This window comes from Tamandua tetradactyla, chromosome 23, assembly GCF_023851605.1.
Source record: "Tamandua tetradactyla isolate mTamTet1 chromosome 23, mTamTet1.pri, whole genome shotgun sequence".
Taxonomy (NCBI): Eukaryota; Metazoa; Chordata; class Mammalia; order Pilosa; family Myrmecophagidae; genus Tamandua; species Tamandua tetradactyla.
Window position 1 is genome coordinate 1470022 of NC_135349.1, and position 17900 is coordinate 1487921.

Here is a 17900-nt window from a genome sequence, read left to right on the forward strand (position 1 = left end):
TCCCATTTTAAATAGAGGACCCTGCCCTGCAAAACTCGCCTCTCTTGCCCCCTACCCCCCCCAGATATATGTCCCAGGGGCCCCTGAGCAGGTCTTGGAGCCATGGACATGCTGACTAGCACTAGAGGGCCTATGCTAACTACCACCAGCACTGGGACTGGGCAGTGGGACCCAGGGGGCAGGCGGGCTATGCCAACCAGCCCTGGGACCAGGGGCGGGGCCTTTACCAGCCAGAGTCGGGACCAGGGGCGGGGCCTTTACCAGCCAGCCCTGGCATGAAGGGCAAGGCCTATGCTAACCAGTCCTGGGACTCAGGGGTCCCACTGAGCCCTGGGTCCAGAGGGGCACCCCCCCCAGGTGCTCACATTGCCCCCTACCCACGGGCCTCTGAGAATGGCCTCCCAACCCCTCGGGGTGCCAGGCTGGCCTGCGGGAGCTGACGGGCCAGCAGCTCTAACCCACACTCCAAGACCGCCCTCCAGGAGCAGGGCAAAGGCCTGCCCGAAGGCTTCCCTGGGCAGGGGCAATTCTGCAGGATGGGGAGCTGGCCCACGCAGCCTGGAGGCACCCCACAGGCGGGGAGGGGGCTGCCAGCCCGCGCAGCCAAGCGCCTCCCACCAAGTGTGCAGGGCAGGTCACTCAAGGGGCTGCGGAAGGCACCCTGGAAATCCCATTTAACTTGTTTTACACGGCCTTGTAAAAATAAAGAACAAATTGTTTACTGATGTTTCATTATGTGATACTTAATTACTGACCACATGACGCTTTCAAAAGCAAATTGCAAGGCTTTTCTGAGGATGGGACTGCACCAGCAGGGGTCTGAAGGAGACAGCAGGAGTGACCCTGCAGCCGGAGCGGGGCCTGAACAGGAGAAAGGACAGCAGTGAGCAGAGACAGGCCGCTCCGAAGTCGGGGAGGAGAGTCAGGAGGGGCGGGAGGGGCCATGCTCAGGGAAGGGCCAGCAGGCGTGGTGGACCCGGTCCTGCTCCCCCCTCCAAGCAAAGCCAACTCCAGAAAGCTGCAGGGTGAGGAGAAAGCTGCCCCTCCACTCTCCTTGTTGGAGAGAAAAGACACGTCCTTTCCAAGTCGCAACCTCACAAGTGGAAGCATACGTGCCTGATGCCTCGCTGTACCTGGTGCCTCGCTGTACCTGGTGCCTCGCTATACCTGGTGCCTCCCTGTACCTGGTGCCTCGCTGTACCTGGTGCCTCCCTGTACCTGGTGCCTCGCTATACCTGGTGCCTCCCTGTACCTGGTGCCTCCCTGTACCTGGTGCCTTGCTGTACCTGGTGCCTCGCTGTTCCTGGTGCCTCCCTGTACCTGGTGCCTCCCTGTACCTGGTGCCTCGCTGTACCTGGTGCCTTCCTGTACCTGGTGCCTCGCTATACCTGGTGCCTCCCTGTACCTGGTGCCTCCCTGTACCTGGTGCCTTGCTGTACCTGGTGCCTCGCTGTTCCTGGTGCCTCCCTGTACCTGGTGCCTCCCTGTACCTGGTGCCTCGCTGTACCTGGTGCCTTCCTGTACCTGGTGCTTTGCTGTACCTGGTGCCTTCCTGTACCTGGTATCCTGCTGCATGCACCATCAGGGGTCCCCAGAGACCCACTATGGAGGAAGAAGGAGGGAGGGCAGCCCCTGCTCTCACTGGCACAGATGCCCAATGCAGGGGGAGTGGTACTCCCAACTGGCTGTGGCCCAGGCCCTCTGCTACCTGCCGGGAAATAGGGTGGAGAGAACCCTGCCCTCCCAGGAGAGGACAGACAGGGTGAAAAGTGAGCAGGGTTGTGTCAGTGCAAAGGCCCAGAGGCACTGATGAGGAGCCGGGCAAGCACAGGCAGAGCCCACAAGGACTGGAGGGCTGGGTCCCACTGCGTGGCCCCCACCTGCCCAGTACTCTTATCGGGGCGCAGGGGTCAGGCAAACCAGCGGGCTTGGCGCAGGCAGCAGTGAGCCTGGGCGCAGCCCTGCAGGTGCTGAGCGCTGGGGCGCGGCTTCAGGGCCACCAAGCCATGGCGCCTGAGGGACGGGGACAGGCCTGAGCTGAGGGCCACAGAGGCCCTGGGCTCCCACTGCCCCCAGGTGCCCAACGAGGTCACCTTTCTCAGTGACGTCACCTAGGGCGCATTCAGGGGGCAAAAGCCTCGACAGCACTGGGAAGCCTAAGGGCCCCAGGTCAGTACTGGGCCCCAGCCACAGGGCCTGGGGTGCAGCTGGGGGTCAGGGGCCCGCAGATGGGGTGGGGCAGCAGAGTGTGCGCTGCACCCACATGCCAGCAACCATGGCCGTGGGCTTCTGAGCCCAGCTCTGCAGCCTCCTATGTGAGCCGGCCCTGGGCGCTGTTCCTCGCCGCGTGAAAAACACAGGCTCAAGGACGGCCTGAAAGGATGCAGCAGCTCCATGCCCCTGCAGGGAAGAGGAGGCTCACGGGGGGGGGGGGGGGGGGGGGGGGCAGGGAGCCAGGGCGAGGCCCCTTGGGGGATGAGCCCGGGAGAGACCGGGGACCCCCATTGCCCACCCAGCTGCCTTCGGGGTCAGGGCTTAAAAGGGAGCTGGGCCCCTGGCGCCACCCCCAGGTCCTCTCTCAGGCCCCACGAGCCCTATCTTAACAAATGTTTTCAAATTGGAAAGGGATAAAAGGCACTTTGTTTTAATTTCATTGTATTTCCTGAAATTGCTTTTCTCTTGAACTTCTCCTGCCACTACCCAGCTGCAGCTGCCCTCTCGATGGATAATGCAAAATAATATTTTTGACAAGGTTTGCTTTCTAATAACTTTGTAAATGGTATTTTCCATAACTGAGCAGACGGGTTTTTTCCTTAAATGGACATAATAGAAACCTCAGTCGAGAAAGGTTACCTGAAGGGGTGATATAGTAACACCTGAAAATTAAATTTTGAAGCTGAAAGAATCCTTGCTTATCTGTGAAAGGAAGAAGACAATCTCAGAAAGCAGGATAAACATTAAATTAGAAACCATGCACTGGGCACCATCTCACTATCTCTCCTCTGAGCTTCACCAACACCAGGCAAAGAGTGGACGGAGGCATTTTAAATAAGGGGAAAGCAAAGTCTGAATCTGAACTCAGGCAACTCTGGTGTTTAAAAGCAAATACTGCATCTGTGCCCTGCCCCATCAGGAGGGACATGGAAGACGCAGGGGCCAGGAGGGCAGGACAATGGCCAGGGTGGTGGGAAGCAAGGGGCAGGGGAGGGTGGGGCTGGGAGGGAGGGAGGAGATAGGGCGGGGATGGGGTGGATAGGGCAGGACTGGAGGGAGGAGGGACAGCCACACCTGAGGGGCAAGCGCACACGGCGGCCAAGAGCAAACACTCCCTGGTTCCTGCACATAAGCAGATACCAACTCGTGCCCTGCTGCTGACCGGCTGAGCGGCAGGGACCTACTGTTGGGGGTAGCCGGGAGCCCCAATCTGCAGTTTCTGCAGCACAGCTCAGTGGCTGCCAGAGGGAGCCCACGGGTGGAGAAGCACTTTGAAACACATAAACTTCCAGAGAATGACAAAGAATAGCTATTTTCAGGAGACAGAGCAGGTACTGAACAGTTTAAATACTTTCTTCAGTGCTACCTAAGACCAATAAATCAGCATTAAAAAAGAAAGAATCAGTGAGAAATCCTTTTAAAACACTCACGAAGGCTCCAGAGAAGGATGTGGGGGGAGCAGAGAGGCGCAGGCACCTCCACCGTCCTCTGCGAGAAGAATGTATACAAACTGCTTTCTGCTGAGGGGACAGGGTAAGCACGGCACAGTCCCACAGAAGGGCCCACGGCGCAGACCTGAGTGCAAGAAGCTCTGCCAGACGGACGCACAGGCCACCCCGCAAAGGACAGAAGCTCTGCTGCGCTGCGCAGGCAAGAGACGTGAGGCAGCAGGGCCAAGGGGGTGGGAACCAGCGTCCACACTGGCCGAGGAGGGCGCCAGGGTCCGTGCTGGCCGAGGGAGGAACCAGTGTCCACACTGGCTGGGGTGGGGAACCAGGGTCCACACTGGTTAAGGAGGGTGCCAGGGTCCATGATGGCCGAGGGAGGAACCAGTGTCCACACTGGCTGGGGTCGGGAACCAGTGTCCACATGGGCTGAGGGGAGGGAAGCAGGGTCCACACTGGCTGAGGGAAGTGAAGCAGGGTTCACACTGGCCGAGGGGAGGGAACCAGTGTCCATGCTGGCTAAGAGGAGGGAAGCAGGGTCCACACTGGCTGAGGGAAGTGAAGCAGGGTTCACACTGGCCGAGGGGAGGGAACCAGTGTCCATGCTGGCTAAGAGGAGGGAAGCAGGGTCCACACTGGCCGAGGGGAGGGAACCAGTGTCCATGCTGGCCGAGAGGAGGGAAGCAGGGTCCACACTGGCCGAGGGGAGGGAACCAGTGTCCACGCTGGCTGAGGGGAGGGAAGCAGGGTCCACACTGCCCGAGCGGAGGGAAACAGGGTCCACACTGGCCGAGGGGAGGGAACCAGTGTCCACACTGGCCGAGGGGAGGGAACCAGTGTCCACGCTGGCCAAGGGGAGGGAAGCAGGGTCCATACTGGCCGAGGGGAGGGAAACAGGGTCCACGTTGGCCGAGGGGAGGGAAGCAGGGTCCACACTGGCTGAGGGGAGGGAAACAGGGTCCACACTGGCCGAGGGGAGGGAAACAGGGTCCACACTGGCCGAGGGGAGGGAACCAGTGTCCACGCTGGCCAAGGGGAGGGAACCAGTGTCCATGCTGGCTTAGGAGGGCACCAGGGTCTGCGCCAGCCAATCTGTGGCAGTCCTGACAGCTTCCCTTGGTCCCCCAGCTCCCCTGCCTGGACCTGCCTTTCAGCTTCTGTGAACCCCAGGAGATGGCAGCTGACTTGACTCCCCTGCTCTAGCAAACTCTGAATGAAGTTCTTATTTGGGGGGGGAGGGGTCTTCATTTATTTCCATATTGTAACTCTATGTAACATTCTGGGGTGACAAGATGACCAGAGAAGAAAACAGGTCAGCGCTGCCCAGGCTCAGGGGTGCTGGGGGACAGGACGGGGTGCCCTGGAGAAGTCTCCGTGGTGGGAAAGTTCTGCAGTTTGACCACTGAGATGACCACAGGGCTCTAGAGAGGTGACAAGGACACAGAGCCACACACATGCACAGACAGATGCAGAATTCTTGGCCACACCAGCTTAAGGGGCCACCACTGGTGGGGGGGCTCAGGGAGGACATGTGGGACCCTCCCTGCTACCACTGCACCTTCCTGTGAAGTGATAATTATTTTAAAACAAAATGAACAAAAACAACACACTCACCATGTTCTAGCACCAGCAACAAGCAAATGGAAGTTAAAATTCTGAAAAGATTTCTGAGTAGCATCAAAAATAGGAAAAGTAAGGGAAAACTCCAATGAGGTGTGTCATGTCTGCCCCCAAAACTATACAACACTGCTGAGAGAAATGAAGAGGGCCTAAGCAAATGCACAAATACACGACACTTGTGGTTTAGAAGATAAAACACCGTGAAGATGGCACTGCTCTCCAGCCTGAGCCATATATCCACTGCAATTGTACACTCCAGCAGGGTTTTGTGGAAAATGAGAGGCTAATTATGAAACACGTAAGGAACTGCAAAGGACCAAAACTGCCAAGGAAGCTTAAAGAACAACAACCTTGGAGGATTTCACTACAGATATCGAAACTTACTATGAAGTTGCAGTAATGCACACAGGATGGTACTGATGAAAAGAAGAGGAGAGCCAAGGAGACAAAACAGGGAATCTAGAATCCTGGTCGAATGCATATTCCCAGAGGAAGAACAGTCTTGACCCTCACCTCACACCTACACAAAAGTCAATTCCAGAAGCACATGAGACCAAAATGTAAAAGGCTGATGCCGGGCATGGCCCAGAGGTACTGCTCAGGGATGAGAAACCAGGCGGAGAGCAGCCGTCTCCCCAGACCCTGCTTCAGGACGAGAGGCAGCAGGGCTCAGCTCTCCTGAGGGAGACTTGCACTTGCTGCCTCCATCTCCAGAAGCACACTCCAGCAGGTGCACGTGGTGGTTTCGCAAACAGCAGCAGAAGCCACCAGCCCCTGGGCTCGGCAGCTCACAGGATCTGTGGGATCTGAACGGGGAGCTGCAGATCAAGCCGGCCATGCCCGCTCTGGCAGCTGTCCCCAAGAGGAAGCCGCATCGTGCCCCTGGCCCGCTTGTCTTCTCCAGACTCACCTGTTTCAGGTAAAGCCGCAGCCCGCAGCAATATTTGTTACCTGTGATCACTCCAAAGGAATGGTCTGAAGATTCCCAAGTTATCCCTAAAACATGTCAAAATTCTCTAATTTACCGAGGATATTTTATGGACACAAGAACATCCAATCCTCAAAACAAACCAGGGAAACATACGTAAGGAATGCAACACTCACCATCCCCCGTCTCCAGGACACAAGCATGAATGACCTGCTCACAGCTCCACCTCGACAAGTACAGCCCCAAGACGCAGGCACACAACTCGAAATCCCACCTCCTGGGACCCCAGAACCCTCACCTCCAGGTCCCCCACGTGGGGACCTAGCAAGGACAGCACCTCGCTTTCCGGGCACACCAGTCACTGTGCATGGCCACTCAGCACCAACAGCCCAGGGACCATCCTGTCCATCAAATGAACCATGTCCTTCTAGCGGCCATTCCACGCCGGAATTTTTTTAAGGGGAAAGAATATAGAAAAGAAGAGGAGGGGAAGCCTTTCCCTTAACTATTTATAAAAATTATGTCTTACTAAAAGTTAGCTTCCAAAAATAACAAGATCTGAACCATATCGTGGAATATAAGGGGTGAACTGCAAATAGCTCACTTCAAATAGGAAAATGGTTTGTGTTCACCCAGCTCTAGAAGCCAATTTTCATTGCTTAAAATAGTCATGATATTTTACCAAGGTAATTATACTCTTAGCTATCAGTAACAATTAAACCCTTGGCTGGGAGGTGCTGATGGAGGCCTCACAACTAAACTGCACTGTCCAAGCACTGTGCGCTGAAAGGTCAAGTTGCAGCAGGTACCTGGGCCCTGGCGGCCGGAGCAGCCACAGTGGCAGCAGGCCGGTCGGCATGCCTCTGAAGCGCTGCCCAGGGAGGGCTCTGAGCAGGGGCATCTCCCTCCAACCACACACCCTCGAGGTCCAGCAGGAGCTCTCGGGGGATGCCCTGAAAAGGAACCTTCCTCGCCTGCACCAGGCCACACCCAGCTGGAGCGGATGGCAGGCAGGTGCCAAGCCGCCCAGCACAAAGCTGGCCGCACCCTCTGAGGGCTGGCTTCACGCATAGCTCAGTAGCATGGTGGCATGAGAGATGCCGCCATGACCTACCGCGAGCACGCCTCTGAGACAGCCAGGGCCAGGCAACCAAGCCTCGGACCCCTGACTCCAGGCAGCCCCCATCAGTGCAGTGCAGGCCAGGGCGACAGGGCGCACACCCTAAGCGGCCCAGCCCCAGGAGAGAGGAAGGGGCATTTCCTGCTTTCTGAGCAGGAAAATTTCCTGCTTTCTGAGGACAGAAAATCCTCAAGAAGGAAGTCAGGCAAACCCTGACAAAGGCCAAAGGAGCTGACCAGAAGGCTCCTACAGGAGCCACCAGCTGGGCCTCACCTCTGAGTGGGCATGGACTGGGCACGGAATGGGCACGCCCGTTTGTCCCCACAGCACCTGGCCCACTCCCCTCATTTAAGGCACCTGCCAGCCTGGTCCTGGGGCACCTGGGTCATTTCCCTACACTGACCCCACTGTGGTGGCCAAAGGGGGCCACACATTGACGTCCATGCCCTGACCATCTGAAATAAGCTGCCTCCCAGCACCTGGGTCTAAAGCTACAAACCTTACAGCAGGGAGAGGACCCCATTGCCTGGGAAGGCCCGAGACAACCACGGGCCCACGAAACACTGAGCACTTTCTCCAGCTGGAGCCATGGCAGCGCCGCAGGGGCTCTAAGAGCAGAGGCCAGACCTGGCCAGCAAACAGCCACCCAGTCTCCTGAGGAGAGCCCAGAGTGAGCCAGGCCAGACCTAGGCCTCGGAACAAACCAGGCCCACCTGATGTTCTGACCTCCAAAACGTGTGGTCGTGCGCAGGTGCTGCTTAAAGCTGCGACAAGGCCATCTAGAGGCTAAGGACTGGCTGTGCTCTCTCAGGCAGCCAACCCTCCGTCCCTCACCCCGGGGACAGAGTTTCTGCTCACGATGAACTCAGGGCCTCAGCTCCAGGGAGAGCCGTCCAATCCACCCAACTCCACCGCAAAAGGGAGACCAAGGAGGTGAGAAAAAGCATCCCTGGCTTCCCCAGGAACCTCCTCCCTAGACCAGACCATCACTGGCACAGGGTTCCAGCCACAGTGACTCAAGGCCACTGCCCGCAGCCAGCAGCTGCGCCCAGGGCATGCGCCCCAGAGAGACAAAGCTCATGGCCACACAAAAGCCTGCACGGCAGCAAGGACAGCTCTGCTCACCACAGCCCACGAGCGGGGACCATGACGGGGCCTACATGAGTGGCCAGGCTAAGCAGACACATCCACGCCACGCTGGAGGAAGGCCAGCCACACAAGGACGCACACAAAAGCCTGGCGCCGCTCAGGGCCTGATGTCGAGTGGAGAGAGGCCCGTCTCAAAGGCAGAGACTGACGCTCCTCCATGACCACCGCAGAGGTGGGGAAACGACTCGTGACTGCCATGGGCAGGGGTGGGTATGAGGGTAAAGGGGAGTGAAGGAGAGCCTCGAGGTGAGGTAGGATGAGCTCATGCTCTCAGCTTCGTGTCCACGCAGCTGGTCCCACGTGGACATGTCGACGGCTGTGTGGACACACACGGGACAGAGCACACATGCGCTTCCTGGCCTTTCAGCAAAGGGCTGGAGGCAAGGGCGCCCCACAGCTCCGAGCACACCCAGCAGCCAGGTCTTGGCTTCTAAATGCAGCTCCTCGGTCAAGGCACCAAGGGCTCCCTGGAGAAAAGGCCGACTCGAGAACAGGGTCGGAAGTACACAAAACAAGCCTGGAGAATTTTGTAGCACCAGAAATACCCAATACAAAAACATAACAAACACACTGACAGGGTCATGCCAAAGGAACACAGGAGCCAGCTGGATGAGCCAGCAAAGGCTTTACTGGAAAAGCATGAACAACAAGAAAAGTAAAACAGTACTGGATTAAAACCCAAGGCAAAAAACAAACCTTCATGACTCCATCTAATATAAATGACCGAATAAATTAACAAATGGGGAGAAAAGACAACTCTCCAACGCAGAAGAATGCAAATAATTTATGCAGGTGCTCTGCTCTGTGGAGGGTCGGCGTCACTCCCACTTTACAAAGGTGGGATGCACGGAACACGTGGTAAGACAAAGGAAAACAAAAAGCCACTGCACGGCGGAGGCCCCGACACGGACACAGCTGAGCTTGGCGGGCGGTCACGGTCACCGTCCCGTGCAGTGAGATGCGTGGACAGACTGTGCGCTTGAAGTGAGGAGATGGCGACGCTGCCCCACCCAGAGTCTGTCCAACTGGAGAAGCGCGCCAGACACCGCAGAGGAGGGACGTCCTCCCAGATGCCCGGCCAGTCCCCAGCACAAGGAGACTGGCAGGACGTCCCAGGGATCTGGATAAAGGACACAGGGACACCACGCAAGCCTGAAGGGAGGATGGATGTTAGTAGCGACGCGGCCATGTGCACGCCAGGTGTTAGCATGCGGGAACCAGGAGCAAGGCGTGCGGAACTCTGGTACAGCTCCTGATTTTTCTGCAAATCTAAAACCATTCCACAAACTATGTTTATTTTGAAAAAAATAATAATAATCTTGGCTTGAAGCCAAGCAAGGTGCTGCCAGCAATCCCTCCTCCCAGGTGCTGCCCAGCAGGGCCAGAGCAGGTTCCGCCCACCCTTGGGCCAGCACCCAGGGCAACCGGGTTCCCCAGGACCAGCTCCATGCAGACGATGCACAGGCCCAGACCCAGGGGCTTCCACAGTTCCCGCAGACCAGGCGCTCCTCAGACCTGGAGGCAGCAGACCACTGCCAAGTCCCAGAGCCCTAGACCAGCCTTGGGGCCTGCAACGCCCACGGCACGGCCAGCGTCCCACCCTCCCTGGCTGGTGGGCCCCACTCCCAGGTGCAGGGGCGGTGCCCACAGCACAGAACCAAGCTGAGGCATGTGGGCAGTGTGGCAGGGGCCTGCAGAGGAAGAGGCGCTCTCCACAAAGGGCCTGAGGGCCCAGGAGTGGGAAAAGGTCTTGCTGACCACTCCCTCCCACACAGCCCGAAAAAGAGATGGAGCCACCAAACTGTAAGCTCGAGAGGGCTGGGACCACAAAGCTGCAGCCAAGCGAGGGGCAGGGAAGAAGGAAAGCTGGGCCCAAGGCCCCAAGGTGGGGCTGCACTCGGCCGCTGCGTGGGCCAGCCTATACCCCGGCCTCTCCCTGCTGGAAGGGACTGGGGAGCAGCAGTGGAGGGTTTGTAGACATCTCCTCTCTGGCACCCACTTTCCAAACCAGGGCTCCCGAGTCAGCCAAGAAGCCAGGCTGTGGCCACAGGCCAGAGGGCCCAGACCTGGGTTCTGAGCATTGACCACACCCACACGAGACCGTCTCGAGAGAACGAGGTGCCGCCACAGCGTGTGCTGAAGCTGTCAAGCAGCAGGCTTTTAGCAGCTGAAATGCGATTTGTTTTCTAAAAGCTCTGTGATCAGCAGACCCCAGCAGTATTTTCATCAGAAACGATCAGGAACAGACAAGCATCTGTCAGACACAACTCCCCTTATGTCCAGGCCTGGAGGGCAGCAGAAGGGCTGCTCAGCTCCCTCGATGTTGGCTCAAGGGCAGTGGGGAGGGGTCTTTGGCTGTTCCAGCAGGACACCCCAGCCTTTGTTGGAGAGCATTTGGGGACAGAGTCAGACTTTCTCACACCTCGTTTTCTGAAATTCTGGTGTCCAAGACAACATTTTAAATAACACTGTCTTCCAGAAGCCATAATTCACGCTCCAGCACACACTGCTTATCGAGCCAGACAGTGGGACCTCTGCAAGCCCTCACTGAGCAACAGAGAGAATGCAGGCAGCGGGTCCCCCCACAGTGGAGGTGGGGAGCAAGGACTCTGTCTGTCCAGCATGTGGGAACCACATGACAGTGTTCACTCCAACCCCTGGGCCAAAAACCCCATCCAGTCTAACCTGGGTCCCTGAGTCCTACGGGAAGGAAGGAATGCTCAGAGACACTGGTTCCATCTGCCAGAGACCCGAGGCCCAGGGGCTGGCAGTCTGCACTCCAGGCTTGTGCGTCAGGCACCCCAGCTCTGCTCGTCGTCAGGAGGGGCTCGAGGAGCAGGGAGAAGACCTGGTCAGATGGAGTCTACACCCCGGTGCTGGCAGAACTACTTTTGGCTTTTCAGGGAGCCCTGGCCAATCCCAGTTGAAAACACAGCCTAAGTGGCCAAAGTGTTCTCCTTTTGGCTGGGAGAACCGTGCTCGCCAGAGGCTGTGGTCCTCAGAGAAGGACACGTAACTGCGGCTCATCCACGAGTGGCGGGTCAGACCGGGCCCTGGATCTGGAGAGGCCTGGAGGGAGAAGGGCAGGAGTGTACGCGGTGGGGCGCAGGGTCCCTGGGGTACCTTGGTGAGAAGCAGGACTCGCTTCTGGAGCCTCCGGGCCAGGGCCTCCTGCGTCTCCCGCTTCTTCCGCTCCTCCAGCAGCTGGCTGTTGGCCTGGCGTACTTCCTCCTGGAGCCGCTGCCGGGCTTTCTCCAGCCCACAGGCGCTGCGGGGAACAGCAGAGGGCAGAGCCGTGAGGCCCCGCAGTGCTAGGGCCTGGAGGCCGGGTGCCCCCACCCCCACCCCGCCGCCGGGCCGCCCGGGGGCCGCATCCCGAAATAGAGCTGCACGTGCAGCTGCCTGGCCGTCACGTCCTCACTTCTGAATAGCTACTCAGAGCCTTTCAGGAGTTTCTGGATCTCCAGCAGGCGCCCAGGGTGATCCCAGAACGTGGCGCGGGAGGGGCAGGCGGGCTCTCACACAAAGGGAGAAATTGGCAGCCGCGCAGCGCTCAAGGGAGAGGCGCTCCTGAATGGGCTCAATCACGCAGCCATGCTCCCCCCGAGCAGGCAGCCGCAGCTGCGCCGCCCGCTGTGGGGAGGCCGCCCTAAACGCCCCCACAAAGCCGCACACCAGGCACGCTCCGCACAGGGAAACGGGGAACGGGGGAGCCGGAGCCGGAGCGGGCCGGTGGTGACCCCTCCCAAACCCCTCCCTGGCCCCTTCCCTGCCACCTGGGCCTTGGCGCCTGCACTGCCCGCCACCACCCGCCCTGCTCCCAGTCCCCTCTCCCCTCTCCTCCCACGCTGGGAAGGAAGACCCCAGCCCCAGGCCACAGTGAACCCTTCCAAACCCCACTCCAGGAAGCCCCGGGAGCTTCCCCAGGGCTCCCCCGCCTGGGGCTCGCCCACTCGCTCTGGACCGGGGGCCTTGGCGAGGGGCAGGAGGCCCCAGAGGGCAGGAGCGGCCTGTGCAGCAGAAGGCCAGGCAGCAGGAAATGGGCTTCCAAGGGCAAACCTTTACAAAGGGGATCTTAGCTAAAATTCAGAGCAGTGGAACAAGGACAGACTTCATATGTCCTACATTCCCACATTCATTTCCACAGACGGCCGACAGCAAGAGCGGGGCTCCCCCGCTTCAAGGCAAACCTCTCCCAGGAGGCTGCGGCGCGGCCAGCAGGCGCATGGAGCCCCCCTCCTGGCTGCCAGTTACTTCCTTTCTGCTCTGATTATGCGATTCTACTTAGCTCACAGGTTTTTTTCTGTTGCCAACTTTCATAAATTATAATTTAGCATGACTCTTTAAACAGTCGAGGTATCACTGAAACGGAGTGTGAATCACGGTCATACTTGAGAAGGGGCTCAGTAGAGGCCTGGGCCCAGGTTAACTTGGTGGGACCCACCGGTCAGGCAGCCCCACCCTGCCCAGAGCGCAGGCCTCGGGCTCACAGGGCATCCAGTTCCAGACTCCACTTCACCCCCTTCCCCACTGCTCCACGCACCACTTGAGAAAGTCGTACACTGAGACGCAACCCTAACGTGGAGTTGGCAAACTCCACCTGCCACCCCCGGGTGCTCCATAACCAGAAACAGAGAAACTACAAGCAGGTACAAATGTTCACTTGGAACTGGCATTTAGGAGGCGATTTTGAGTTCAAGTTCAACGTAAAACCACTCACGGGCCCACTGCATAACCACAACTGGGAAATGGCTCCAGGAGTCACGTGTTCAAGTGAGGGGGTTCACAAGGCCGCCGCGCTGCCCCGGGCCAGTCACGCATGTGCAGGCAGGAGCACGGCCGGGTCGCTGTCCAGGTGAGCACAGGTGGGGCAGCCCTGAGGGAACGTGGCAGCCCCCAGCCACAGCCTCTGCCTCAACACACACGCACCCAAGGTGACTGCGGCTGCCTGGGAGCCACACTTCTGGGGCCTTGGGGGCAAGGCAGGCCTGGAATCTGGACTTCCTCCCCAGGCGCTGCCCACACTCACTGAACAACCCACAGGGCCTCGGCCAGGCCAGGCAGGGGAGGTCAGGGCCCCGAGGGCTGCACCCACCCCATCCATTGCCCCCACAAGAGCAAGGGGGGCCTCCAACTGTGGAGCTGGGCCTGGGGCAGCAGGCCTCATCTGCCAGGATGGAGCTCTCTGGACAGGAAGGGACAAAGCCAACGCAGAGAGGACTCCAGCGGCATATCCGGCCACACCAGGAGCCCATGTCACAGATGAACTCCATCCTGACCCACGGCAGGGCTGCGCAGGTCAGGTCTGGCCCCATCACCACGCCCTCACGGAATAGGGGTGCAAGGAACAGCGCAGGGCAGTCTCTCTCCCAGGACCACTGCCCTCTTAGCTCTGAGCCACAGGCTGTTCACCCATTCCCACTTGCACTGCCGCACGTGACGCTGCCTGGGCCCCACTGGCACACGCCCTGGGAGGGGGACAGGACTCACTCCTGCTATTTGGACACACAGAATTCAATGTAGAGCACTGCTAATTGGGGACAAAACTGTAAACAAGGTACCTGGCAGGGAAGAGAGAGAACTGCAAGACGAGAAGGAGGCATCAGCTGCAGGGACCAAGGGAGGAGGTGGAAATAATGAAAATTTAGAAGCCCCGAGGAGGTCCAGGGAATGAAAACTTGGGCTGTGGGAACGGCGCCTCGGAGGCAGCTTGGCCACTGGGTCCAGCTGCTCTCGCGGAGGCGGGCAGTGATGCTCAGATGCCATCCACAGGGACAGGTCTGGGAAGGCCAGAGGAGGCCACTAGGCAGGAAGGACGGGGCCAGCCCCTCCTCCGGCCCCACCACACACCTCCCAGGGAGCCTGCTGGCAGAGCACAGCTGAGGAGTCTGAAGGTACGAGACAAGAACACCCTCCCTGGTAGAGGGCAGAAGACAGACCACGTCAGGTAAATAAACCTGCGCAGTCCTGCACAGTGGAAGTCATCTAAGGAAAGGGACAGCAGGGAAAGGACGCTTGACAAAGGCCTGGCCACCGAGAAAGGCTGGAAGCCACGCCACAGGGACCTCAAGCAGGCGCGCTGATTCCCCTCTTTCCAGGAATCCAGCCCACAGCACCCCAAAGCAGTGTCTCAGTGCACCTGCCGCCAAGTGGCCCCTCTCAGGCTGCTGTGTAGGCAGGTGGCAGTGCTCGGCCTCGATCAGGATCTCTGCTGGAGACCCCCAAGAGACCCCCAGGCAGAACACTGGGGCACACCCCCAGGCTGCTGGTTGCTCTGTGATGGGTGGGCTCTCCCTGCAATCCACCCTTTCTCATGAAAAGAGAAAACTCATAAAAAATTAAACTCCAGTTCCATGCTCAAGTTGAACCCGTGAGTCACTGGCACTTCCGTGGGCTCTGGGAGCCCACAGTGAAGGTCTGCGCCTGCAAAGGCAACGTCGGGCACATCAGCGGTCAGTGCCTGCGGGGGCTGGTGCCACGCAAAGGGCGTGGAGGCGGAGCTTCTGCGGACCCACCTTTGCCCCGTGGCCCCCGCGGTCCACTCTAGCTGTTCTGCAGAAAGCACTGGGCCCATGGGCCTGGGGGTCCCAAACAAGAGCGGCAGGGCAGGCCGTCTGTAGCAATGGGAAGCATCTGAACGGCCTTCTCTGAGGCTCCACTAGCGCCCGCAGCCCAGCGCTCGGGCCCCCAGCCTGTGTGCTTGCCAAGGCCAAGCCCAGGGGCTGCTCTTTGGAAGGGGCACGGGCTGCAGGTTCCGAGTAGGACCCAAAGGGCCGGGCTGCCAACCTCCTAAGCACCCACGGGGGGTGGGGGAGGCGAGGGGCTGCGAGGGGCCGCTGGGACGCCGAGCCCTGCCCAGTGTACAAACATGGGGGAGCGACTGGGCCTGGACCACCACACCAGGCCTGAGCTTAAACTGCGACCAGCTGGGAGCTGTGCCACCTGGTCATCCCCATCGAGCAGGCGACACACACGCGGCACACATGTGGCACAGGGGTTTCACTGGACTCTGAACTCCAGATGACGGCCCCCAAATGGGCAGCCCAGCGGCACAAGTTCGCCCCCGGTGGCCCCCAGGGGGCGGGCGGGCTATAAAGACGCTGCACGAGCTCATGGTCTTGAACACTCACAAAATGTTACTCAGACTTTTGCAAAATCCCTGAAGGACCTTAACGCTTAGAGATCCAAGTGCCCACTAATGCCCATGACCTTTTCCACCTTCTGCACTCTGCAGTCAAGGAAACTCAGGGGCCCAGGGACTCGGGAGCCACAGTAGGCGGCCGGAGTGCCTGGTGGTCACAGGCAGGAGGCCCGGGAGGCCCCAGCCAATGCTGCCCAGGCCCTGCTCCCAGCCCCAGGGCTGACTCAGGGCCATGACCTGTGCTGGGGAGCCCACAGCAGAGGTGGCCACCAGGAGGAGGTGACCGGGCCTCTCCTCCTACCACTCTCAAGCCCAGATCTGCCTGTCAAACCACTGGACAGATCAGGCAGAGAGGACGGCAGTGCTGAGGATGGGAAGAGGGAAGAGTGGAAAGCAGACAAGCGCAGGCAGGCCTGACGAGGTGGCATGGGCACGGAACACAGCAGGCCCACTCCTGGCCCACTGGGACCAGGGGACCTGACCCTGGGAAGACAGGGTCTCTGCCACCAGCAAGCTCACCCAAGCCCAGCATGTGACAGCTGCCAGAGGCCCCTGGGGCAGTAGGAGACCCCAACCAGACCAGACCTTCTGCAGTGCGAGCAATGCCTGAGCAGAGCTCTCCCGGGGGCAAAGGCTAGGCCAAGGCACAGCCGTGGGGCAGGGAGCAGGTAGCACCTGGGGGAAGACGGGTTCATGGGGGGTGAAGAGGACCCAGCAAAAGGGCACAGGAGGACCATGTAGGGGGTCACTGGAAGCTACTCTAGAAGCCTGCAAGCCCCCCTGGGGGGGGGGGAGGGCTGCATGGTAAGGCTGGCGCCCATGAGCCCCAGGGGCATTGGTCCTCACCCACCCAGCTGAGGGTACCCACAAGGAAAGGATGCAAGCAGACAGAACACCTAGAGGCCACAGCTCACAGCCCCGGCTGGACATTAGCTGGAGCCCCACCCAGCAACGGGAAGCAGGCCGGTGTCCCTTCGTCACCTACTGGCCAAGGCTTGTTCCCTGTTCTCCAGCTGCCTCTATGAAAGGCTGCAGTTTCTAAAATCTTCCCTCACCAAGATGGAAAGTTTCAACACCTGGAGTGCAGAGAAGTCCAAGGAGAGAGGCCAATTTGCGGGGAGCTGCCAGCAGCAGGAGCCGGGGGCCCTGAGCATGGCACTCCCAGACCTTGGCCTGCAGCAGTCTCTTCACAACCTTCCAACCTGTACCTATGCCCTGTACAGCACCCACCCGCTCCCTCAGACAACACCCCAGCTCCCTGTATAGACACAACCCCCCAGCTCCCTGCAGACACAACTCCCTCAGCTCCCTGCACACAAACTCCCCCCAGCTTACAGACACAACTCCCTCAGCTCCCTGCACACAAACTCCCCCCAGCTTACAGACATAACTCCTTCAGCTCCCTGCACACAAACTCCCCCCAGCTCCCTGCAGACATAAACCCCCCAGCTCCCTACACACAGAACCAACCCCAACTCCCTGTAGACACAAACTCCCAGCTCCCTTTACAGATACAACCCCCCCAGCTCCCTGCAGACACAACCCCCTCAGCTCCCTGCACACACAACTACCCCCACCAACTCCCTGCACACACCCCTCCCAGCTCCCTGCAGACACAAACCCTCCAAGCTTCCCACACAGACACACCCCAGCTCCCTGCACAGACACAGCCCCCACCACAGCGGAAATCACCTTAACTGTGGCCCTCCACACACCAACTCTCCTCTTTGAACCCCCCAAGTGTTCTCAGGCACATTCAGACACCAGCGTCCATGGACCCAGCCAGCTGGGACCCCTTCTTGGCCCTCCCCTTCCCACTCCACACACTCCCCTGCTGTACCGTCCCCTACCCCAGGCTGCGGGCACCCCGAGTCCTTGCTCGCAGGCCCAGCAGGCTGACTGCTACCACCCCCTACCCCACCCCACAGGCGCCCTGTTGCTTCACTTACCAGCCACCTTGAAGCTCCCCCTTCCCCTACCTTCCCTCCTGCCTCCTCCCTTCCCCACTACTTCTCTTACTCCGCCTCCCCTCCTGCCTTCTGCTGCCCGCTCCACAGCCCCCAGAGCCAGGGCACAAACCCACCAAATGGTTTTGGAATGGGGGGCACAGAGGCGGGGGAACACACTCTCAGGAAGCAGGTGGGCACCCCTCTGTTCAGCCTGGCCCACGCTGCCTTTATTTACACCATCTAATCCCAGTGTTAAATGCCTCCAAGTGTCATCACATATTTCTCTGAAAAAGTAAAACAGAAGTATCAACAGCAGAGGCAGAAGTAGAAGGAG

General features: G+C 59.3%; 1 protein-coding gene across 4 annotated transcripts in view; it reads right to left on the reverse strand.

Annotated features, from left to right (window-relative positions):
- Positions 1-17900, reverse strand: part of LOC143666876 (mitotic spindle assembly checkpoint protein MAD1-like) — a 267107-nt gene that overhangs the window by 182067 nt on the left and 67140 nt on the right. For 3 of the 4 annotated variants that reach the window (XM_077140437.1, XM_077140436.1, XM_077140439.1), the window contains exon 2: positions 11600-11744. The exons of the other annotated variant lie outside the window; for it this stretch is intronic. In XM_077140437.1, coding sequence (XP_076996552.1) covers positions 11600-11744 — 145 coding nt within the window. The remainder of the gene's footprint in view (positions 1-11599; positions 11745-17900) is intronic. 4 annotated transcript variants of the gene reach the window in all.